The sequence below is a fragment of the Dipteris shenzhenensis genome, chromosome 32 (assembly GCF_047967505.1).
Source record: "Dipteris shenzhenensis isolate YYH24624 ecotype China chromosome 32, Dip_SZ_1.0, whole genome shotgun sequence".
Classification (NCBI taxonomy): Eukaryota; Viridiplantae; Streptophyta; class Polypodiopsida; order Gleicheniales; family Dipteridaceae; genus Dipteris; species Dipteris shenzhenensis.
Window position 1 is genome coordinate 34,842,420 of NC_141627.1, and position 24,435 is coordinate 34,866,854.

The following is a 24,435-nucleotide window of genomic DNA, read 5'->3' on the forward strand; positions in this document are numbered from 1 at the left end:
TTCTGCCAAGTGCCTATCCCAATGCCTTTTCTTGGTGTCTACAAGCTTTCCCATTGAATTGCACAACAATCCATTTGTTTTCTCAGCCAAGCCATTACATTGGGGCTAGTATGGCATGGACATGCTATGATTTATCTTTTGCTTATGCACCACATCTTCAATTAGTTCATTTCTAAAAGAGGTTCCTCCATCAGTGAGAATTTCCAAAGGACAACCAAAGCGTGAACAAATTTGATCAAAGAGAAATTTTGTAGCTGTGCTTGCGTTGCTATTAACTATGGCCTTGGCCTTTGCCCACTGAGTCGCATAATCTGTCACCACCAATAAATAATGTTTGCCCTGAGATGAGCGAGGGAGTGGTCCCACAAAGTCCAACCCCCACCTCTCAAATGGTCCATATGCTGGAATAGGCTTCAAGGGCCTAGGAATCAACTGTCACCTTCCAAACTTTTGGCATAAAGGGCCTAGGAATCAACTGTCACCTTCCAAACTTTTGGCATACTTTACAACTTCGACACCATTCATATACATCCTTATGGAGGCATGGCCAAAAGTAACATGCATTAAGAATTCTCCTAGCTTTGCTTACTGAAGAAAAATGACCAGAGCATTCATGACACATTTATGGGATGGTGGACCACCCGATGGAGCACCTTATCTTTTCCCAATTTATAAAGAATGTCACCAACAATAGTATAGGGACAAGCCTTCCTTACCAATCTATGCTTCTGTTATGGAGTTAACCCTCGAGGAAACATGCCTCTTCCACATATTGCTGAAGATCTTGCAGTTCTGGCCATCCAGTGTCTAGTAAAGAAGCTATTAGTGGTGTATCCCTTTCATCTTTAATGTTCTCCTTACATTGCTTTTCTTCTCCCAGATCCTCCCGTCCAGTGAGCAAATCTGCCATAGTGGACCTAGCGGTATTTTCAGTGACAAAAGAGAAAGAAAACTCTTGAAGCTTTGACAACCATTTTGCAAATCTTCCCCTAGGATTAGGCTTGCTAACTAGATATGCTAATACAGACTGAGAGGTAAGGAAGAAAAATGATCGAGGTAATAAATAGGAGTGAAACTTTTTGACTAAAAACACCAAAGAGAGAGCTTGCTGCTCCATTTCTTCATACCTTGTTTCCACCTCTGTAAGTTGTTGGCTGGCATAATAGATGGGTTGCATTCTACTTGCCTCTCCTTTTTGTAGCAATACAGTACCAACTGAATGCAAAGATACACTTGGATTTACATAAAAGTCTTGAGACTAATCAGGGGGCTTCAATATTAGGCCCTTACTCATGGCCTCCTTAAGTTGCTAAAAAGACTCCTGTTGCTCCATGCCCCATTGGAAAGGAACTCCTTTTCTTGTCAACAAGTTCATGGGATGCACTATCTCTATCAAATAATCACAAAAGCATTGATAATACTTGCTCTTTCCTAGAATTCTGCAAGTAGTAGTGACACTCTCAGGACTTGGCAATGCCATGATTGCTTTAACCTTGTCAGGATCCATTTGCAGGCCTTCTTCAGACACAATATGCCCCAACAAGACTACTTTTGCTTGAGCCACATGATACTTGCCAGGATTTAGGCACCCTTTTGCTTCATCAATCCTAGCTAAGGCCATCTTTAACTTCTCCATGTGATCTCTACACCGAGAATAAATGTGAAAATCATCCAAAAACACTCTTGTGAACTTTCCCAAGTAAGGCTCAAGCACTTGACTCATGAACCTTTGAAATGTAGCTGGTGCATTGGTCAACCCAAAAGGCATCACTCTGTAAGCAAAAACCCCCCAAGGTGTGAGAAATGATGTTTTCTTTTGATCTTCCTCCCGAATACGAATTTGAAAGTACCCAAAATACCCATCACATATAGAATACATCTCATGCCCTACTACTTGGTCTAGTATTTCATCTTGGAATGGCAAAGGAAAATGATTCCTCTTAGTGCATGCATTCAAAGGACAAAAGTCCACACAAACCCGCCACTTATTTCCTTTCTTTGGTATGACAACTACATGAGATATCCATTCTGAATTATCAAGAAGAAAGATGAATCCCGCCTCAAGTAGTTGTGCTACCTCTTTCTTTAGTGCCTTAGCTTGGATCACCCCCAATCGCCTTAAGCGTTGCACAATTGGCTTGCTTTCTAGCTTCAACTCAATCTTGTGCTCCACAAGAGAGACTAGTCAAACTTGTGAATAGCTTGTTGCAAAGAGATATGGGAAATCATCTAGCATATCCAAGTACTGGAGCTTCTCACTACCTGACAGAGAGTCACCAAGAAGCTTTTCATTGCGTTGGCATCGTTTAGTGTGCTCCACATCCTCCCCATGAAGTGTCTCTATAGGATCTTCTTGCACCACCACCTTGTTCCTTCCTGACTCGTCCCGATCAGCACCAAGACAAAGACCAAAGGCCACTCCTTCCACCTTACCCTTTGAGCTGGAATCCTGAGAGCTATGCCCTGCCTCTTCTTCTTCATCAGTTAAGTCAGAGCTCGAACTCTTTGATGTTGAAGACTCCTCCTTGACAACTTCCTTTTTACGACTTCTGATGTTGTAGCACACCTTCTTATCATTTCCCTCTACAAAATCAATTCTCCATATCCCACTTTTGAACAGCCTTCACCTTGCATAGCCAAGGCCTTCCCAAAATCAAAGGATAGGCACGTGCATCTAGCTTGGTAGGGATCACCTAAAAAGTAGTCGGCACAGAAATTCCACATACATCCATGTCTAGATTCTTCACAACTCCCAAGGTCTTTACCCTAGTGTTGTCAGCCAATTTGATGCGATAAGGAGAGGTAGTACTAGAGTATTTTAAATCAGCATCTATCATGGTCTTCTCACTCATGACATTAATTGATGCACCTCCATCAATATAAACATTAGAAATCACTTAACCATCAATGATCACATCAATCACAAGTACATCATCACGAAGCTCTATATCTACCTTTTCAACAACATGAATGACACTTTTCTTCTTTTTCTTCTTTGACACTCTTGTGCTCGCTAGCTTTCCCCATTCCTTCCGTAGTTTTGGAGACAAAGCAAGTATTTGAGATATGAGCTTCCTTTTCTTTAAGGTCGGTCAACAAGTCATAGCTTCCAATGCCTTGTCCTAAAGGAAAGTCCGACTGGCTAATTCTCCTTTTAGATGCCTTCTTTTTCTTACTACGGCATTCCTCTTCTTGATGTTTCTCATCTACTTCTTCCTTGCTTTCTTCTTCTTCTTTTGCTTTACCATGCCCTTGTTTAGCCATCATTACCTCTCTTTCCTCATCCCCTGAAGAAGCTTCTAACAAGGATACTTGTTTTTCTTCTTTCTTTCTCAATCTAGGACACTCAGGGTGATAGTGACCTTTTTTATCACATTCATAGCAAGTGACCCCACTCTTATCTCGAGGCCTATCCTCACTCTTTGGTGCTCTAGGTTGTCGTATATTAACCAAATGCAATTTCAAATCAGCAAACTCTGCCATCAATTGGGAGATATTATGATCTAGCTTAGAGGACTTTGGTACTTGAGGAGTGCCCATTACCTCCACCTTAGAAGTTGAAGTTGTTAAAGACACAAAAGAGGATTTGATCTTTAGAGAGGCTTCTTTCTTGGTCGCAATACGAAGTGCCTCCATGTATGTTGTTGGATCTTTACTCATTACTTTTGAGCAAAGACGAGGCTCCAAAGCCATAACAAATTTGCTCATCTTTAAGTGCTCCATCCCTACGAGACTTTGAGGGGCCGATGATGCAGATGCCACAGCTCACAAAGCTGCCCTTTCATACTTTGTCCATAAAGTTTCATATCGGATTACCAACACAGAGACCATCTCACCCTCTCCTTGATAGAACCGGTCCAACTACAACATCAAAGCATTTGGCGACTCCACTGCCCCAAATCTCTGCTTCATTGCAGCCACCACTTGGTCCCAGTCCTCCTTGGTAGAGTCTAGTAAGGCCTCATGCCAACTCAAGGCTACACCTTCAAGAAAATCAAGCAAAATCTCTGCCCAATCCTTCATGGACCATCCAGAAAGCCAGCATCCTCGAACAAAATCCTGAAGATAAGACTCTGGGTCTTCCCCTTGGGTCCCTTGAAACATTGGAATCTTCACCATGATGAAACATAAAAAGGAAACAACAAGATCCAAATAGTATCCCAAACAAGAACCGAACAAGATCCCATAAAGCCTTAGTATACCAAGACCAACTTATTATGCATAATCACTTGTTGAAAACCCTCCACAATGTGATCCTCAACAAAATCTTCAGAAATAAGTGACCAACCGGCACCATGAAAACATTGTGTATACATGTATTCAAGAATCACCCTTGTCACAATTGGAAGTGCACATAATAGCTTCAAGATATTGTACTCTTCATCATTTGCATAGCAAAAGAAGTTGAAAGCATTGTGAATCACCACTCCATTGTTATAGTCAAAAACTACCCAAAGACTCAACTCTTCTTTACACCAAGTTGCCAGTGCATGAAACAATCCCCAATCTATCATTGTGCTTGCTGCCAGCATTCTCGATTCACCAACATATTCAAGAGTGCAAACATTAAGGATATGATCATGATGACTGTGCGAATAGCTTGAGCATCACCTTGATGATCTTCTAGTTCTCTTAAACGAGCTGCAATCTCTTCTAATGGAGTTCTTCCAGGCATCTTCTTTATCACATCAGAAAAAACATGCCTATACTAGGCATAACATGCAATCAAGTATACCCAAGACCGTTTAGTAAGGTGAGATGAATCCAATATCAAATGTACCCCGCGTCTCCACCAAAAGATCTGACATGAAGTTGGGGGTAATAAACTTCACGCACCTCTTCACTTCCTACTGCTTTTGAACTGAGTGACAAAGATATATATAATTGAGAAAGGGATATTAAAAAGAAGCTTTTATGCCAAGATACCACACCATACTTCCCTTAGATGAGAATGAAGATGGTAACATCCCTAGTGATGTTATACTTAAGCATAGGGAGAAGGAAAGGATCAGTAGAGGCCATAATCTCAGTAAGCCGGTCTGCACCAAAGAGAAGAGCAATACGTTGTTGAAAGAAGACCTTGCAGCTGAATATGACATGAACTGATATATATCAAGAAGTTTGAAGGGGCTGTTTGGGTCAGTTTCAAGGACACATTGCACTATTGGCCAATGGCCCAGTATATACCGCTTGTACCATACATACATAATAAGAGCTTACCTTGATCTGGATGAGTAAGCACCCACCATTTTTGGTGTTCTCCCTTTCTTTGTTGCTCTCTGATAAGACCTCCTCTCCATCAATTAGTATCAGAGCTTGGTTGAGCGAAGCCAACAAGGAGATTATAGCATTGCACTGTTGCTGTGCCAAGAGCCCTGAACTTGTTGCTTGGAGTATCCTACTTCCCGTGGACTGCCCCTGGGAGCTGTATTTTTGACATATACTAGCTCGTTTTTATTGTTTCAGCCTTATATATTAGGTTGCCTCGACTGTTCTAGCAGTCTATTGCCTTGTTTGAGCAGGGGAGAAGGAATATTATCCATCTACGTCAAAAACGACCTGCTACTTTGCAATTCCAGCTACTGGAAGTTGCTTTTTTGGGGCTTGAAAGCAAAAATGTCTTTTGCTTATGGCGTACTCTAGTTGATCAAAGGTGGCTAGTACATTCAGATGTCAGTTGGGTTTATGCCTTCAAGTTGATACATATTGTTGGCTAAAAGTGATTGCTTACAACAATTGATGCATTTTTGAGCTTTTGTTTAATTGAGAAAGTGAGCATAAGTGAGTAGTGTTTTTCTGAAGTTGTCTTGTATCCCAGGAAGGGATTATTTTTTGAGTGCAATACTCTTCTCACTAAGGGAATTTTTTGGACAACAATTTTCAGAATTGTTGGGCTATTTCATTGGAGTTTATGACTTAAATGCTTCAGGAAAAGTTGGTGATTGGTAGTTTGTAGTCTTGTGACAGAAGTAAAAAGTGAGCAGGTGACTATTTCTAGAAGTAAATATAAGAGAATCCATGAGGAATTGTCTTTTGAGTTGCACTAAGAAGTTCTAGTATTTTGGACACTCTACAATCTTGTTTTTGAAAGCGTTTCAAATCGAGATTTGGAGAAAAAGTTATGATGCTTGGTATGCCCATGATTTAAGTTTTGCCAGTTTATGATAGCAGCTAGAAAAAGTGAGCAGGGGGTTGCTTTCAGTAGTGATGAATATCAAAAAATCCATAATGAATTTGGACTTGTAGTAAACTAGAAGTTTGTAGATCTATTGGTTTTCTACAACTTTGGTGTTTATAGCAAAGCAATCGAGTTATGGTTGGGAAGATATTGATAGTTCAAAACAGGCCATAACTGTTGCAGACTGTTATTACAGTAGTAAAAGTTTGCAGGTAGTGGCTTCCAATAGCAGATATAAGGAAATCTGTAACAATTTTGGACTACTATAAACTAAGAAGTTGTAGAGTTTCCTACAAGCTACATTTCTTCTGTTTACACTTTTTACATCGGAGCTATCGTGCAAAAGCTATTGGCTAGTTTTGGGATGCCCTGAGGTCACTTACAACAAAACATGTATTTGTGATAGTGAGTGTGGCTGTTGTCATTGCACTTGATATTTTTTGGGCTTGAGTTTGGTACATTGGTGCAGTGTATCCTGGTTGTTCTGTCATCCATTGTGATGGCTTCGGCATCAAAGAATATTGTTTAACATTGAGAAGCTGGATGGCAGAAGCTTCTCCTATTGGAAGGAGCAAATCTACAATGTTCTGGTGCAGATGAAGCAAGTAAAGCCTATAAAATGCAAAGGCATAAAGCCAGAGGATTGGGAAGATAATGAAGAGTGGAAGGAATTGGATGAGCTTGCATGCTCCACGATCATGCTCACACTTTCAAAATCAGTTTATTTTAATGTGAAAGATACTGTAGGTGGTGCCTATGGTGTGTGGACAAAGTTGCATAATCTTTGTGAGAAGCAGAGTGTCGCTTGTCAAGTGTATTGGCTGAACTCATAGATCTTCACATGGAAGAAGGGACTTCAATGTCTAGCCATTTAAATGAGTTTAACACAATTTTCAGTCAACTTTCAGCTCAGAAAATTGCCTTTGATGACTCAGTTAAGGCAATGTTCTTATTGGTCACCCTTCATGAAAGTTGGGACACTTTTAGGACTGCTATAAGCAATTCAACCCATGCAGGGTGCCTAACAAGCAGTGATGTTAAGAGTAGCCTTCTCACTGAGGAGGTAAATAGAAAGAACAATGCTAGAACTAAAAGTTCAAGTGCTCTCAATGTGAAAGGGAGGTCATATTCCAAGGGAAGATACTAGGACGGAAATACAAGCAAGTCTAGAAGCAAATCTAGAGGAAAATCCCATGCCAAAAAGGATTTAGAAAGCTTCTATTATGGGAAGAAAGGCCATTTCAAAAAGGATTGCTACAAATGGAAGAACGATAAAGGCAAAGGCAAAGCAAGCTTCAGAAAAGTCTTTATGGGCTGAAGCAGGCTCCTAGGGAGTGGTACCATAAGTTTGATGCATTTATGCAATCCCAAGGGTACACATGGAGTGAGACAAATCATTGCCTCTACACAAAGAAGGCATTAGATGGCATCCTTGTTATTTTGATTTTATATGTTGATGGCATGCTTATTGCTGGGAAATCTACTTTAGATGTGGATGCCTACATGAAGGATTTGGTGATGCCAGTCACATACTTGGCGTGAGGATGTTCGGGATAGGAACAAGAAACTCCTTCATTTGTCATAGAAAGAGTACATTAGCAAGGTACTTGAGCATTTCAATATGGAGAGGGCGAAGTCCATAAGTACTCTGTTGCCTCCATATGTGAAACTTAGCCAAGCGGACATCCCTAAGTCAGCAGATGAGGAGTGGGCTGAAATGGCAAAGATATCTTATGCATCCGCAGTAGGAAGCTTGATTTATGCCATGGTTGCTACACATCTAGATATTGCTTTTGCAGTGGGAGCTGTTAGCAGGTATATGGCAAATCCTAGCAAGAAGCATTGGGAGGTAGTGAAAGGTATCATGAGATACTTGAATGGTACAAAGAACATGTGCATTTTCTTTGGGAGGAAGGACACATCTGTTGTTGGATATGCAAATGCTGATTTTGCAGGGAATGTAGACACCAGGAGGTCTACTATAGGATATGTTTTCTTATTCACTGAAGGTGCAGTTCCATGGGTCTCTTGGTTGCAGCCATGTATGGCTTTGTCTACCATTGAGGTAGAGTATGTTGTAGCTAAGGCATGCAAGGAAGCTATATGGATTATTCATCTAGTGGGAGACTTGGGCATTGCAGGAGAGGTTCCACTTTTGCACTGTGATAGTTAGAGTGCTGTCTAGTTGGCACAGAATCTTGTCTTCCATGCGAAGACAAAGCATATTGATGTGAAGTATCACTTCATCAGAGAGGTGATTGAGGACAAACGCATCTAGCTTGTCAAGGTTTACACATTGCAGAGTGTTGATGGGTGTTGGATGACATTAGGATGCCAATCTTCTCCCTTAAAGGTGCATTGGCCTTTAAGCTAGAGGTTGTTGGGGTAAAGGCCAATGGTCCAATATATACCTTTTCTATCATACATACATAATAAGAGCTTACCTTGATTTGGGTGAGTAAGCACCCACCATTTTGGGTGTTCTCCCTTTCTTTGTTGCTCTCTGGTAAGACCTCCTCTCCATCATGCACCTCCTTTATAGATGATACCTTTACAATTAACTCAAAATACTCTGCAAACTGTCATTAGACATAGAGGCCTACAACTTTCAATAGAGACATGATATCAAAGATTCAAACACATATAGAGATGCACCTAGAGATGGGCTTCGCGGTGAATACATTTTATAAGAAACAAAGAAGCGGCTAGAAAGTTATGGGCGGTTTACTAGACGTGGGTAAAAACTATCATGAAAACAAACTATCAAACATAGAGACTCATAACTTTTTGTTGTGGTATCTGATTCAAGGTCTAATCACACAGAGAAATGTGTCTTAAAGAGAGCTTCACACTGATATAAGTTTCATCAAAATCAGACTACCAAGCGGAAAGTTATGAGCGAAACACTAACAGGGGGTCAAACTGTCATAAAACTACTCTCCACCCATGCTAATTTCGGCTGAGCAGGATGCTCCCTTAAGACTCCACCTTCATCAACAATCCACCACTCATAGATTTTGCCTAGAAGAGGGTAAGTAACTCCCTTGGTGGCTCGGGAAATGGATGGACCATGTGTGTGCAATGAGCAGTCGAATAGAAAGAACTTTTAAGGCTTTGAAAGAAAGAAAAGGGAAGACAGACTCAAGAGAGGGAATACAAAGTGATCTTCATTGTCAATAGAGTGAGACTCCACTCCAGTGCAACTCAAAATACTATAAACACAAGCGAGAAGAAGAGGTTTCATAGGTACAAGAGGGAGCGGAAGCTCCAAGACTACTCATAGAGAGAGAATGAACTAGAGAGAGATGGACTCAAGAGTCTACATAAGAGAATATCTACAAGAGGGAGAGAAGGCTCACTTGAGGAGACTAGAGCTACAGCAACATGAGGCCTAATGATGGAAGAGATGATGAACAAGGGAGAGGAGGGCTCCTTTTATAGAGATTTTGTCACCCTCTACCCATTTACAATTGTTGCCTGTAGATTCCTTTCCCCATCAATCACATAAGCCCGTATGTCACCATCCATGTCTTTTTTGGCTACTCTTGCCATGTGTCCCATCAAAAGATGCTCAAGACTCTTAAAATATTGAGAAAATCAAGAGTCTCCCCATATGGAGCCCATAGGGACCCTCTCTTTTCCATATGTCCACATCCTCCTTATTCCACATAGGAATTCTAGAAGGATTCCTCTTGACTCCACACTCCACCACATACCTTCCACACGCTTGGCATGTGGCCTCTCTTATATTTTTGGAACACATGGACATGAGCCCACCTCTTTATATGACTCATTCTTCCTATTTTTTCAAAACCCCATAATATCCCATACACAAATAACTCTCACCCCATACCAAGGTATTTATCATTCAAACAATGGTATTTACAATAATCCATTCCACTCATCCTCTCAATCCCATACAATATCTTAGAAAATAGAAATAAGTGAGAGCCGCTAGGCTATCACTTGATACTCAAAGTCTTATCAAACATAGAGAAAAACAATACCAATGCCAAATAAAAAATATCAAATTTTGGCATCACAGTGTTTAGCAACAAGAAGCTATTTAGGAAAGCATTTGGTCACTAAATAAAATGTACATTGATGTCATTGATCTAACTATATTGGAAATTTCAATCTTTTTGGGGGTTACTATCTTCAAACACCTTTAGGAATGTGAGTCGATGTTTTTTTTTGTGAGAATGTGAACTGATGTTGTTGATCATTGGCAAGTATAATCTTTTGGGAGTATTGTATATGGGGCTATAATTATCAAAAGTTTTAACATGGCTATATAAAAATTTAACTATAAACATGACTATATAAAGTTATATTGTCACTAAAGCTCCTTCATTATCTCAGTGCCTTGTACCTTATCCTTTACTTAAACTTCCATCTCTCCTTCTATCCCTAGCTTCTCAAATCTCTCACCTCTCACACCTACATGGTGAGAACAAAGACTACTAGTAGAGAAATGGGACAAGAAGATGAGGAAAATGATCTCTAGAGAAGAGTACAAAACAGTCCTTGAAGAACATGAAAAATGAGAGAGGAAAATAGTGACACAGAGAGAGGGGAAAAAACTTGATCTTAAATGAGAGGAATGATGATGTAGAGCAAAACGGTAAGACAAAACAAGAGAAAGAAGCCTAAAGGCAACCACAGGCAAGAGGGGAAAGAGAAACCTTAAGTAGAAAAGAATTCTTGGAGGGATCTAATCTGGAGGCATGGAGGAAGCAGCAAGAAGACCAAAGGCACATGAGGATGCTTGTGACTCAAGTAGGAAATGGGATGCAACCATCAACATGGCACAACAATATTCATGATGTTCTAATAGCAAGAAGATTGACTAGAGGGAGAAGTTTACCAAGAATTTGACATACGTGGTAGAGGTGGAGGTGGAGGTGGACCTAGTGGTGGTGGAAGGAGACACTGTAAGAAATGTCTTTATGAGATAAGGAAGTACCTTAAGAGCATCATGTTAAAGCATTAATGATCATGTTTATGGGAATTCGAGCATGGATTCCAAGGGGTGGGAGTATTCACAATTGTGGATAGGCTTCATCACACCAATTGATAATTTAGGGTATATCTCACCCATTGTGATTGCGCCTAAGAAAAATAAGTTGCAGATCCACATGGATTAATGAAAATTGAATGCCACAACCATACCGGATCCATTCCCATTGCCATCCATGGATTCAATACTGGATGATGTGGAGGGCCATGTAGTTTATTCCTTTCTAGATGGGTATGGTGGATACAATCAAATCCACATGGCATCAGTAGACCAACCAAAAATGGTATTCATTACTGCATGGGGCACGTATGTCTATACAATCATGTGGTTTGGATTGTGAAATGCCCCTCTACATTCCAATAGGACATGCAGGAAAGCTTTGGGTCTTATTTGACATAATTTATGCACTATCTTGGTCGAGCGGGAAGATTTGGATATTGATCTATTCCGTGAAGAAGTTTGAGCACTATCTTTTGGGCTGCTTGTTCGTTGTTCGTTCCACACTGTTATACTTGGTGCAAGAATAGAATCTGACTAGTTGTTTAGCACATTGAATGCTATTGCTTCAAAAATTTGGTTTTAAAGTGGTGCATCGGCCTAGTTTGCAGCATACGGTGGTACACTACTTGTCTAGACTGGATTCAAGAGAACCCACAAATGGCATCGAGGATGATTTCTTGGATGCAAAGCTATGTGTGGTGTCCATGGAGGTTGAATGAAAAGAAGATAAGGAGGTATGATCTTAGATTCCTTGGTCATGGTATGACGAGATGCTTTCTTTTGTGACTACAAGTACCATGGTGAAGTACCTAACCTACAACCAGCATAAGAGATTGCCAGTGGCGGGTCAATTGTATTGGAAAAATCTTACAGATGTCTTGCTACATTGTGTCCTTCTACTTGGACAAGAAGCAGTCTTGACTAAGGCTCAATGAGGAGTTGCAGATGGACGTTTTGTGGGATCAGTCATGGCAAAGAAGGTGCTACAAGCAAGGTTGTGGTGGTCGATCTTACAAAAATATGAGAGACATATTGCACTAAGATGAGATGCGTGTTAATTGTTGGGTCAGTCATTGGAGCAAGATCAAATGCCAATATAGCCGATGGTAGATTTAGCCAATTACCTTGTTGACAAAGTACTTGCCCCGAGCACTGACTTATTAAGTCGAGCAGCCAAACCTCTAGAACAATTCAATCGAGAAACCAAACCTATAGAACACATCTTTGTACAAGCATTTGGCTATTGAATTGGTGGTATTGTCCCACAACGCCCATGCCTCCACCCATTTCATGCAGTTACCTATTGTGGCCAGGACATAGTGATTCTAGGAACGTGATGTTGCTAGCTAGTCAGATGGACAAGATACTAGGCAAGCTGAACATGCAGTGGTACAGGTTGTTCTATATCTTCGTTGACAAATGTTGGACTACTACTTTCTGACATATTTATAGGGACATATGTTACCCCTCCCAGTGAATGGATTTTGAATGCGTTGCTATTATCATGAAGGCCAAATTTGATGCCCATTCCTTGTTGAGAAAGAGGTCTTAATTTCATAATTTTCATTGGTCCAAACTAGGGTGGGTCCTTGTTTTCTAGGTTCAATGTGTATTCAAACGATGAGTGGAGTCTTGATGACAGGTACTCCTCTCATCGCCACCATGCAAGCACTCTCTATTGGTCTTTCATCTATTTCACGTTGAGCTATTTTTTGTCTTCACATTTAGTGACTCTCCTTTGATTAAACTTCCTTTGTCTTCCTTGTGATCTTGCCTTTTAGAATCCATCTTGTTTCTTTTATTGGCATGATGATGGCACATGCCCAATTTTCTACTTTTTCTCAGTTACCTTCTCTCTTGGATGCCGATGTTGACGCATGGCCCCGTTAGTTTTTGTGAATCAAAAGTTATACTAGCATAGATTGAAGCCGAGTGATCGTCATTCTCAATTGTTTCATCTTTGCCAACAGCTCACCAAAGAAGATAAAGTTACCTTCCTTGGAGGCTAGTGGTAGTGAGCTTATCTATGATTGATTGTTCTTGCCAATGAATGAGGAAGCCAAGACCCAATCGATGATCTCTATAGCTACCATGGAAGAGGAGTTTGGTAAGTGCATCATGAGTGAGTACAACCTTAGTAATTGTGTCAATCAAGGCATTAGGGAAGGCTATTGATGGGGTGCTAGACATCATCTTTCTCTAGCCAAAACGAATACAATTTTTGCTATCCATCACTTTAGCAAAGTAGAAACCTTTGGCTTGGGCTTGGGTGCTCAAGGATCAAGTACATGCAAAAGCCCATTGGGTGGCCTTACTGGTGCCAAGGAATTAGCTGCTAGTAATACTAAGAGTGGTCCAGGTACTGGTGCTCCTCTTTCCTCTTTCCATCCCCTTAGATGCCACTTTGAGGAGACAGACAAATCTTGTTGTTTTTGCCAAAGGGACCTTCAGAGGGTGCAGACATGGGGTTGTTAGGGGGATGTGGGAAGACCAAACGGAAGGATGAGGAACTGGTGCATAAATAATGCCACGAAGGTCTACATGCATAACTTCGATAGTTGTTTCCCAGAGTACTTTAGTATTAGCCATGACACCACCAACTTTTGAATCAACAATCGTGGTGACTTTCTATTCCTGTGTGTAGCATTGTTTATGTATGTTCTCTATTGCACTATTCTGCATTACAATGTGGTGTATGATATGTAGAGGTACTATACATTGAGCCCCCGATTTTGTGAGAGCTCCATTCACTTGCTTGGTGAAAGATTTCATGGAACAATACAAAGATGACCTACATATTCAATGCATTACACTTTTTGCTTTGCAAGATGCATGTGAAATCGCTCTTATTTCCCTTTTTTGAGGATACAAACTTATGTGCTCTCCATGCCAAGAGGGTTACCATCATGAGCAAAGACTTGCAACTTGCAGGAAGAATAATAGGAAATCCTATCGTTAATATGAAGTGTATCACAAGTTTTAATGCTTGTAAAAACTTTTGACAAATATGATAATATAAACTTTTGTTTATCTTGCCGAACTTTGTTATACTACATTTGATTTCATGTGGTGAAATCCTATTTAATATTGGGCTTTGGGTATAAATATTAATTGGAACATGTTTTTAATGTGTGTGTATGGTGTATGAGAGAGAGAGAGTTAATGAAAAAAAAAGGGATTTGAAGCTCATTCACGAGCTGGCATGCAAAATGTCAAGATAGTGATGCCATCTTGCCATTTTACATGCCAGCTTGTGCATGGGATCCAAATCGTTTTTTGTTACAAGTTTTTGTCGCAACCTTCATTTCATTTGTAATTTTAGTTGATAGATGCATATTCTCAATTTCTTGGAACATTAGCTTCCATGTTGGCTTATGGATGATGCCTCAGGTGGCTTGAGTATGAAGCCAAAGGAGTTTCCTATAGAAGAAGCTAGGAGGAAGTTACGAGCTCCATCTCCTAATTCCTTTTGCCTTTTTGGGTTAAGAACATATGGCCATGACCACGTTCCTAATCTTCCATATGAACTTGTCAATGTTCATAACCTTCATAATCTAACTTGAGAATTAATTGATATAAAACTCTATGAGCTACAAAATTAGATGTGAACGGCATATGCTTTCAAACAAATTAAAAAAAGGGGATTTGGAGCCCATCCATAGTGCTAGTACATTCCATGCATAGACATCCATGCTACTTAGTCCAAGCATAGTGGTTTCAAGAGGAAAAAAACAAAGGAAAAGGCTTTTGGAGCCCATATGCAAGTCGGCACATGAAATAACAAGATGGTGATGCCATCTTATTATTTTTCATGGCACCTTACAGATGGGATCCACAAGCCTTTTTTAAATATTTTTTTCTTAAACACACTATGATTGGTGTTAGAGAATATAAAACACAATAAAAAAGGCTTTTAGAGACCATGCATGAGTGAATAGAACCCATTTGAAGATGCCTCTCCTCCTCATTTGTTGCTTTCATGTAGTGTCTAGGATCACTAAACTCTACACAATCTATGCCTAAATGAGGAATCACTATTATGAGACTCTATGAGGAGACTATAAGGGGACCACTCTCATCTATCAAGGATAAATTGGACAAGGTATGTGTTGATGCAAGTATCCAAGTACTCTAGTACATCATTGAAAGTGTCCTTGTGCTTTCTTGTAGTCTTGATCACATCAATTTTGCGATAAAAGACCTTACAAAGCTCGTCCTCTCTACTCGCATAAAGTAGATGCTACAAAACCATGGTATGCATCATGAGGGGTGGCCATAGGAGGAGTGGTATGTGCTAGACAGAGGAGAGTGGTAGGCAAGTGACGAATGCAATAAAGGATACACTAAGCCCCAAGGCCTTTACATATGTTGTAGACTCTTTAAAGAACTATTAAAAAATCAAAGTTGAGTCTATGTTCAATAGTTTTTATTTTCAAAGTGGTCTCCCTTTTGGAACCCTCTGACATACTATGTTTGGTATAGGACATTATTAAGAAATTACTCTGCCATGTCTTGGCATACCCACATGGTCTTTGTTTTGTGGATGAAGATTGATATGCAGAAGTAAATAAATACAATGGAGGGCATGAACCAATCACACCCATGGATTTGGAACCGAAAGTAAAATTTATTGATGATTGAATATCAAACCTCATATTCATCCTAAATGCATCCCCTTCCCCCTAGACCATCACTTCCTCCTTTACAAATTGTTTTCTATAATCCATTCTACCAAGTTCATCAAAGATAAGGTGCATATGGAAGCATTGATGCTCTGCCTCTTCTTGACTTTGATAGTCTAGAATGGCCTCTTCCTAATCTATTCTCTGTATAGTGCTTCACCATTGTAGAAAGAATGGGAGAAAAGATGAAGAGGAGGAGAGGAGGAGGCTAAGAGGAGGTTGAGAGAAGGAAGTGGGTTGATAGGAGGAGGATGAGAGGAGGAGGTTGAGAAGAGGAGGAGGAGGATATTGAGAGGAGGTTGGAGAAGGAATGAATTGAGAGAAAGGTCATGAGTGAGTGGGGATAGTTTGTGGGGTTTCCTAGGAAGGTGGTGAGTGATTAGGGATACTTGAGAGGAAGGTCGTGAGTGACTGGGGATACTTTGGGGGAACTCCTGGGAGGTCTTTGGGGGGGTTGAGATATTTTTTCAAAAATTTGAAATTTTTGGATGAGAAAAAAATCTGCAAGATTTGAGGCCCACCAAGAGAGGGACGAGGGTAGGGGAGACTAGTCAAAAGTCAAGGGAGTGAGTAAATGCCCCAAGTGGTGGTGGCGGGCAAGAAGGAGGGCATGGGGACCAATCGAGGTCTCTACACCAATGAGAGGCCAATATGGAATCCTCTATTCTTTTAATGCCCAAGGCTTTCTATTGCTAGTTTGCTTATCTTGATTATGGAGTTGTCTTAAGAGACTAATGCAAGAGTCCCTTTTTGAGTCCAAAATTCCCCTAATGTGAAAAAACACTATGATAATAGAAATAGCTAATGATGGTGAAATCATGAATTGGATGCATGTAATGGTTATTGTTGGCTTAGTTAGACTAAGAATGATTACTACATGCCCAATGGAAGCTAAATAATGAGAACCATTACATAAATTTAACCCTTATGTTCGCAATGGTCCTATTGACACCAATTGATGAAACACCAGTTGCTTAACCAATCATCAAGAGATTTCAGGGGGGCTGATCCATAGGAAGTCAAGCTCTTATTACCCTGAAAAAATGATCAAATAGAGGGTACCAAAAAAACACTCTACAACATGGTGAAAGAAAACACAAGAAATGGGGAATACAAGATTTGTATCACCTCATGGTCATACAAAGAACAAGATTCAAAGTAATAATTTAGTATAGCCACCCTCCAATTTGATTTACTTATAGTTTGGGAGCAGTAGAAGCAAGCATAATAGATAAGGAAAACAAGCTTCATGTCACCTCATGAGCAAATAAAGACCAACATTCAAAGTAAGCATTTAGCATAAACCACCCTCCAATTTGATAGTACCATCCAAATGCACTCTTCCTAGTCTAAAATGGCAATCCAAAAGATGGGAAGCAATCACATGGCTAAATGGTTGCTGTAGCTAGAGACATTAGATGAGAATCAGCTATTGGAAACACATGCGATGACCCAAAAAATGATCATGAAGAATTGATTTGCTTAAAAGTTGAAGGCAAAAGACTATAAGGAAGGGTACATAGCTTTGCTACATAGTGCTAGGAAGAATTCAGGAAAATTCAATTGTAGAGTGTTTAGATCATTCCAAATCAAGAAAAATCACCCAAGGAAAGTTGAAGTAGAAACACTATACAAATTTTAATTCAATGGGTTCATCAATGGTACTCGCCTAAAAATATACTATCTACCATTGGCATGGGAAGAGAATTAAGCAGACCTCCTTAAGCATGAGATGCCTACCCCAAAAGCTATATTCACTTGCAATGGATCATCAATCCATGAATGACAAAGAAAATTTGGATGGGACTAGCTAGGCAAGATAAAGAAGTACGTATTGTACTAAAATAATGACATCTAACAAAGAAAAAACTATGTATGTAGACACATACCCTCCCCCTTGAGTCTTTGCATGATAAAAGGGCTTGGGAGCCAATATTGATTTGATGAACCATGCAAGGGACTTCATGATTCAAAGTATCCATTTCCCTCTAAATAACACCACTACAAAAGTTGATGGGAAGATGTGATATCTAAAATGGCAAACGTGGGCCCATTCCAACTTGGGGTACTTCCCCCTTCTAGATATAAGTTCTTTCTTTGGAGAATAATGTTTCAATACATATTTTTGAGAGCCCATTCTTGGAGTTTCGCTATTGGAATCAAGTATCAGGATGTGGTAGCTATGAATCTATAGTTGGCTTTTTATTTTATGGCTCGTGCTTGTAGGGATAATCAAAAAAGAGAAAAGGCTCGATAAAGCACACTCATGCTATTATTAATGCTTGATTGAAGTAAGTAAAAATTACTAATACATTTAAGTTTTTGCTATGTTAAGCATATTGATAGAAATGAAACATTAAGGTGTAAAATATACAAGGAAGCTTAAGCCCTTTCTTTTAGTTCTTCGCTTTGTTCTATTTTTGGAGTCATCTTCTCTTAGGTACTAGTTTATTTTTTCCCGCCCTCTTAGTTTATTATTTATTATCATTTTCATATTTAAAAATAATACTAACTAATTAAAAAATAATTTCGTGTTGTCTCCTTAAGTTTGTGTTGGTTGTTTTATTTGTTTAAACCTAATTTGATTCTCTCTCTCTCTCTCTCTCTCTCTCTCTCTCTCTCTCTCTCTCTCTCTCTGTCCCTCCCTCCCTCCCCACCTAGATTCTACCTATCTTCCCCACCTAGCTACCTCAACCAAGTCATTGCTCCATTAGCAGCACCAGGAGCTATACAAGATATTGCCACTCATGCACATTCTTGCTCCATTGAACTACAACATTCATGTTCCCTGCATCAACCAAGTAGCTACGTCATTTTTGACATCAGGGGCTACTCCAAGACAATGCCATTCACATGCATTCCCTGCTCCATAGACAACCACTCGGGCACCCATATTGCAAGACTCTAGCTTTGTTCACAACATTCCAACCAGGCCACCCTAGTAACCACCTTTAGCTAGCTTTGGTTGTTTTTCCCTTTTGATCATAGTATACCCACCAAGACCAAGGGCTTAGATGGCCCCAAATAAATAATTGCAAAGCTAGCTCTATTTGTAGCATTCCAACAAGGCCGTCCTAGCTGCGACCTCCATCCAACTCTAGTTGTATGGTCCTTCTAATCATAGTATACTGGTCAAGACCAAGGACACCCAAAGAAATCACAACACTAGCTACTCAAGAATTGTTTCAGAACAGTGCCATTTTCAAAGAGTTCTATTTCAAAGCATTTGATCAAGACATCAGGTTAGAGAACATCTTGAGTTCATTCTCTATTGAAAATTAGGACAAGTGCTCAGCCTTGAAGATCTTGAGTGCATTCTCTATTGAAAATTAGGACAAGTGCTAGCCTTGAAGGTTGGCTTTTGGACTACAACAAGATTAGGTTTAGCTCCAAGATCTCTACATTTTCGGATTACTCTGATAGGGTAAAGAGACGACTTGATTACAGTAATATTTTTCCCAACATTGCTTTGGAAATGGGGAAGGATAAAGAAGGATAAAGAATAGATGCCTCTTGATTATAGATAAAGGGGAAGGATGAAGAAGAGACAACAAATAACATGTCTAAAGGGAGGAAAGCCAAGAATAAAGAAGGGAATCTCAAGAAAGAAGCAATGGCAAATATAGCTTGGAATTGATGATATAAACAAGTGGAGCAACCACAACAAGTTCCAGGCTAGTAACAACAAGATAGTACAAGGGAGCCATCATAACATCTACCTCAACTTCAATGACCTCATGTCCAACCTTTGTAGATTTGACCTCAACCTCACCACCGATGTCACCATCTTTCGGGATGATAGCCCAAGCTTCCCCATAGTACACCTCTTTTGTGTCATCCCCACCTCTCACCTACCCACCATTCTCATCCACAATTGGATTCCCCTTGCTAGCCCTCTAGGTGTCCTGTCATCTTAGTACCCTACCTCATTCCACTGTGCCCACATCTCCCCTCACCCAATTCATTCTTGCACACCTCATCGCTTAGCCCCCATTGACACGAACTCCATTTGCATCTTTGTAGCAGGCACTTATGATTCGATCCAATGCTTAGGAGTTTCTTGTATTCGAGGCTCATCGCCTTTTTATACGTGAGATGGAGCTGGCTCATTTCGCACAATAGGCTCGTTTTCACACAGGAGCAAGCCTGTACCATACAAGAGCAACCCTGTGTCATACAAAGTCTAGGATAGGATATATCTTATCTCTATAAGGAGATGGCAACCTTGCAACATCGGGTTGAGAAGGATGATCAAGGGAGGAAGAAGGAGGAGGGGAAGCGTGGAGGAGAAAGGAGGAGGGGGAGGAGGAGGAGGGAGGTAAAGGGAGGAGGAGGGACGAGGTAAAGGGAGGTAAAGGGAGGAGGAGGGAGGAGGAGGGAGGAGGTAAAGGGAGGTAAAGGGAGGTAAAGGGAGGAGGAGGGAGGAGGAAGAGGAAGGAGAAGGAGGAGGAGATGGGAGGAGGGAGTGCAAAGGTAAGGAGTGCAAGGGTAAAGGGCATGTTGGAACATAGTAGTGTATGGAAGCATGGACACAATGGAGATCAATCACATAAACACATAAGTGAACTTGATTATTGAACCCTAAAGAGTCAGGGCTTCTTTCTATTGAGAGAGATTTATACATGTTGGTCTCTACACAATTCCTAGTAGGAGACTTCTCAGTGGGACCTCTTTTGTAGGAGACCACTTGGGTGCTTAGGTGTAATTAGGATCCTTCAAAGTCGAATCAAAGTCCAAATTTCTATTTTTAGTTCTTATGATTTTTTGGTCATTTGTTTTTAGTTTCTTAATTTTCTCCCATCCAAATAATCAAAGTCCAAATAATTAAATAAATAATTAAGAAGATCGTTCATAATTGTTTCCTTATTTTTGCATGGGTGTTTCATTTGTTCTCTTATATGTGAGTTGATTTATCTTTGTTTCCTTATGTTAGCAAATTAGTGTTTCTTCTATTTTGGATATTTGACCGAATTTGATTCTCTCTCTCTCTCTCTCTCTCTCACACACACACACACACAAATATATATATAATTTATTTTTTTCTTATTACTTGCTTGTTTGCTATTGAAGTTTTTATTGTTTAGGTTGGGATTTCTAAAGCTTAGTAAGCATTGCCTTTGCAGAGGCAATTCCAAAATATATTTGAAACCCATACAACAACCTATGCTTGGGTACTAATGAGAACATAAGCCTAGCTTTGCTTACTAAGTATTTTTGTAAATTTTTTTCTCATTGACTTATTATTTTGTTTAAAGTTACTTACACAATCCCTTCTTTACTTTGTTCTTTTGCTTGTTTTATATTTAAAAAGCACTCTAATTTGTAGGATTGGTCTTATGAAGGGGTTTGTGTGTGTGCTCTATAATATTCAATGAAACGTATTTGAAATGTTAGGATTTAATAAATGTTGAAGGTAGAGGAGGCATTATTATTTGTTTTTTATGCTTTCACTTAGAAGACCATATCCATAGTGCAGAAAGAGGTTACTGAATTCGGTGAAGATAAGACTCACATAAATACAAGGTGATGCATTCTGTTCTAGTTTAGATGAGGTATTTGACAAACGGCTGTGTAAATGTCACCAGTTGTACCCTGCTATGCATGGTTTTCTAAGCACTGGATATATCTGCTTATAGTTATGAGCAGTTGTACAGCTTAGCATATATAGTTTCAACTCGTTGCACTATCTTTCCTTCAATGGCTTTGTGTTTTCTAATAATCTGCTTTCAGGCCAAGAATTTCATTCTGTCGAGCTCCTTCCATCCAAATGCTTTGCCCGGATTTCTTCCATAATTGTCGACTTTAATCTCCTGCAATTAGAAAAGAGGCACACAGCCCCGATCAGGTGAAACAGTTGGCTGAAATTGGTGAGAGGCCGAGAACAGGAAAATGTTGATGAAACGATCGCCTAAAGAATATTGAACCAGATCATTCGAACTGCTGGTCCAGCATCACTACCTCGTTTGAGACGATCGCAGATTTCTCCAATTGTGCGCTTAGATCCTTCACAATACTGTCCAATATTGGATCCCTGCTTCACAAACGAATCCCGCGTCATTGAGTCTAGTTCTGGTATTGTTGTGCAAGCGATCCTAATCTCCATGAATTCGAAGACGACGAGAACGCTTCCCTGTGTTTTATGAGCGAAACATGAACCCTGTCTGTTTCACGAATCGAATGCTCCGAGAGAATATGCTAACCTGTGTGGAGTATCTGGGATTTTGTCACATGCCCTTTCCTCAGTAGGTGTTCCACTTCCATCGACGTTCGGAGGCAAACTGCAGAGCCACACCACACAAAACAGCCAGCCTTACCTTGGGATATTCGCGGAAAACAGCCTCTCCATTTAGAAAAGGAATGGGCAAACATAGAATTGATACCTGCTCGGCCGTTTCATCTTGGAAGCGTCTCTACGATACATTCCACGTTTTTGCCATTCTGTCCGAGGCCGTTCCTGCGGAATTAAAATAAACGTTGGTATAACACGAGACTCAGCGGTCGGAAAATCAAATAACAGTTTCTCATAAACTGCTCCGACATACATACACGAAATGATCTGCTGGGTGGTAAAGGCGCTGCGCTAAGTCCGTTAGAGGCTGCCGAGGTTCCCTCTGCGTACATCAATGGTACCGAGCTCCTGCAATTTCCTCGGTATCTCTCGCCCTGAACACCAGCCGCGTAATTATTGCGCAAGAAGAGGAACAAGAGCGGGAAGGGGAAGAACATTTGAACATCTGTGCATTTGTCACGACGCAACTCACTCGTCTCGCTGGGAGTCTGTTCTTTCTCTTGTTCAGCCTGATGGCGTCGTCTGCAAGACTCTTCGTTCAAGGCATGTTTGTGCACTCAATGGAGACAATATATAGAAAAAGATTCCAAGCTACACAACGTCTCGACAGAGTGTAGTTCAAGGATTCTGAACAATCGAGTTACACAATGTCTCGAATACGGACTTATCGAGCAAGCCAAGTGCAAAGAAGCGGGGTGGATTATGAACGTAATTGAAGCTTGGGATGAACATGAATATACAGGACGAGGCATGCAATGTTATTCTGCGAATTCGATGCATAAAACGGCTCTGTCCAATACTACCTTCCTTAACTCGGCTCAAGACTCTGCGACCGGGACTCTCAGATTTACGATGTTTTATTGAGAGATTACAAACGTTGCAAAACAAGCATAGCGATGTCTTTATGTTTTCAGATATTGCGAAACCATGGAAGGCAGGCATCAATCCATTTTATGCAGAAAGTGCGTGGAAAGCTGCGAGAGTAATGTAATCGATTTTATGCCGAGATCGCAAAGATCTTGCAAAGCAAGGGATGGAATCCATTTTATGGAGAAAATTGCGAAACCGTTGCAGCATCGGATTGCAAGAGCGATGCACTCCATTTTTAAAAGCAGAGGTTGCAAAACGTTTCGGAGCGGACAATCAGCGGCATCAGGGATGTGCAGCTCAAACATTATTCAAAGATAGCGAAACCGTGCAAAGAAAGAAGAAATCCGAGACAAGAGGAACAAAAACAGCAAACGCAACGATTAAAGCGACGGAGAAGAATCCGAAATAAAGATGAATGCAGAAACGAACGAAGCGACGATGGAAGGGAGGGGAATACGAACCGAGGGTGAAAGGGCCGGGAGGAGAAGAGAAGGGGGAGGGAGGGGGGGGAGAAGGAGGGGGGAGGTCGAGGTCCATGGGCTGGGGGAGAGGAGGACGGGAATGGCGAGGAGGACGGGAGGGAGGAGCTGCTGGGGGGAAAGGGAGGCAGTAAGTGAAAGCATGGAGGCAACCAGGGGGAGGGGGAGGGAGGTGGAGGAGCAAAAGCTTGAAGGGGGCTGGAGAGTGTGCGGACGCCATAGCCGATTTCTCTGTGCTCTGTTACGCCATCGCCATAGCCGATTGCTCTTCTTCTTCTTCTTCTTCTTCTTCTTCGAAAATGCATTTGAAAGAGGAAGACGAAGAAGATAACCCCGGTTTTCTTAACTCACCTTCGTTTCCTTTCAAATCACCCTAGGTTTCTTAACTCACCTTCGTTTCCCATTGCCAACCCCAGTCTCCCACCCCTGCTACATGATCCATCTCGTCCCTCCACTCCACTAGTCACTCTTCAGTAGTAGCTTGCTCACTGCCAACTAGTGTGACCCACCCACAACCCCCGGTACGGCCAACATCCAATTCTCCTTGGGCAAACGGATGCTCTGTGCCCACATTCAAATCTTGCAAGATGTCTCCCACGGCCTCCTGGCAGCATAGGCACTGGGCAGATATGCCCCTTGTATTTAGCCATTGGTGTGTGAGTAAAAGAAAGAAGAATACACATTCTCATTCCTCATTTACACCATCACTTCCTGCTTGGTTATGGCTTCAAAAGAGAGTAGCTACATCCTTGCTTCTCAGAGCCGCTCCCCACGCATAGTAATGATGCATGACCCCACCACGTGGCTACACCTTTCAGTTCACGTGAGTGTATCATAAGAGATAGAAAGCCACACTGAAGTCACAATGGTGTGTGCAGTGGCACCTCAAATTCCTGAGGTTTGAGTCAAGTAACTAG

At 40.8% G+C, this 24,435-nt stretch overlaps 2 protein-coding genes across 2 annotated transcripts in view; both read right to left on the minus strand.

The window, feature by feature from the left end:
• LOC147880655 (uncharacterized) overlaps window positions 1-24,435 on the minus strand; it is a 98,672-nt gene that overhangs the window by 6,527 nt on the left and 67,710 nt on the right. The window lies entirely within an intron of this gene.
• On the minus strand, window positions 21,540-23,781 carry LOC147880656 (uncharacterized). Its single transcript, XM_087371342.1, has 7 exons — window positions 23,501-23,781; window positions 22,642-22,691; window positions 22,427-22,543; window positions 22,261-22,334; window positions 22,081-22,158; window positions 21,839-21,911; window positions 21,540-21,690 (listed from the first exon to the last, which is right to left on the minus strand). The coding sequence occupies exons 1-7, from the start codon at window positions 23,736-23,738 to the stop codon at window positions 21,607-21,609; spliced, it is 714 nt and encodes a 237-aa protein (XP_087227468.1). The 5' UTR covers window positions 23,739-23,781; the 3' UTR covers window positions 21,540-21,606.

Bases quoted from the DNA above. Each gene is read 5' to 3' on its own strand.
- LOC147880656 (XM_087371342.1), bottom strand. From the start codon at position 23,738: ATGGCGTCCGCACACTCTCCAGCCCCCTTCAAGCTTTTGCTCCTCCAC. The intron at 22,544-22,641 runs GTGAGTTGCGTC...GCTGGTGTTCAG, and splicing joins ACAGACTCCCAGCGAGACGA to GGCGAGAGATACCGAGGAAA. The intron at 21,912-22,080 runs GTTAGCATATTC...TTTGTGAAGCAG, and splicing joins ATCCCAGATACTCCACACAG to GGATCCAATATTGGACAGTA.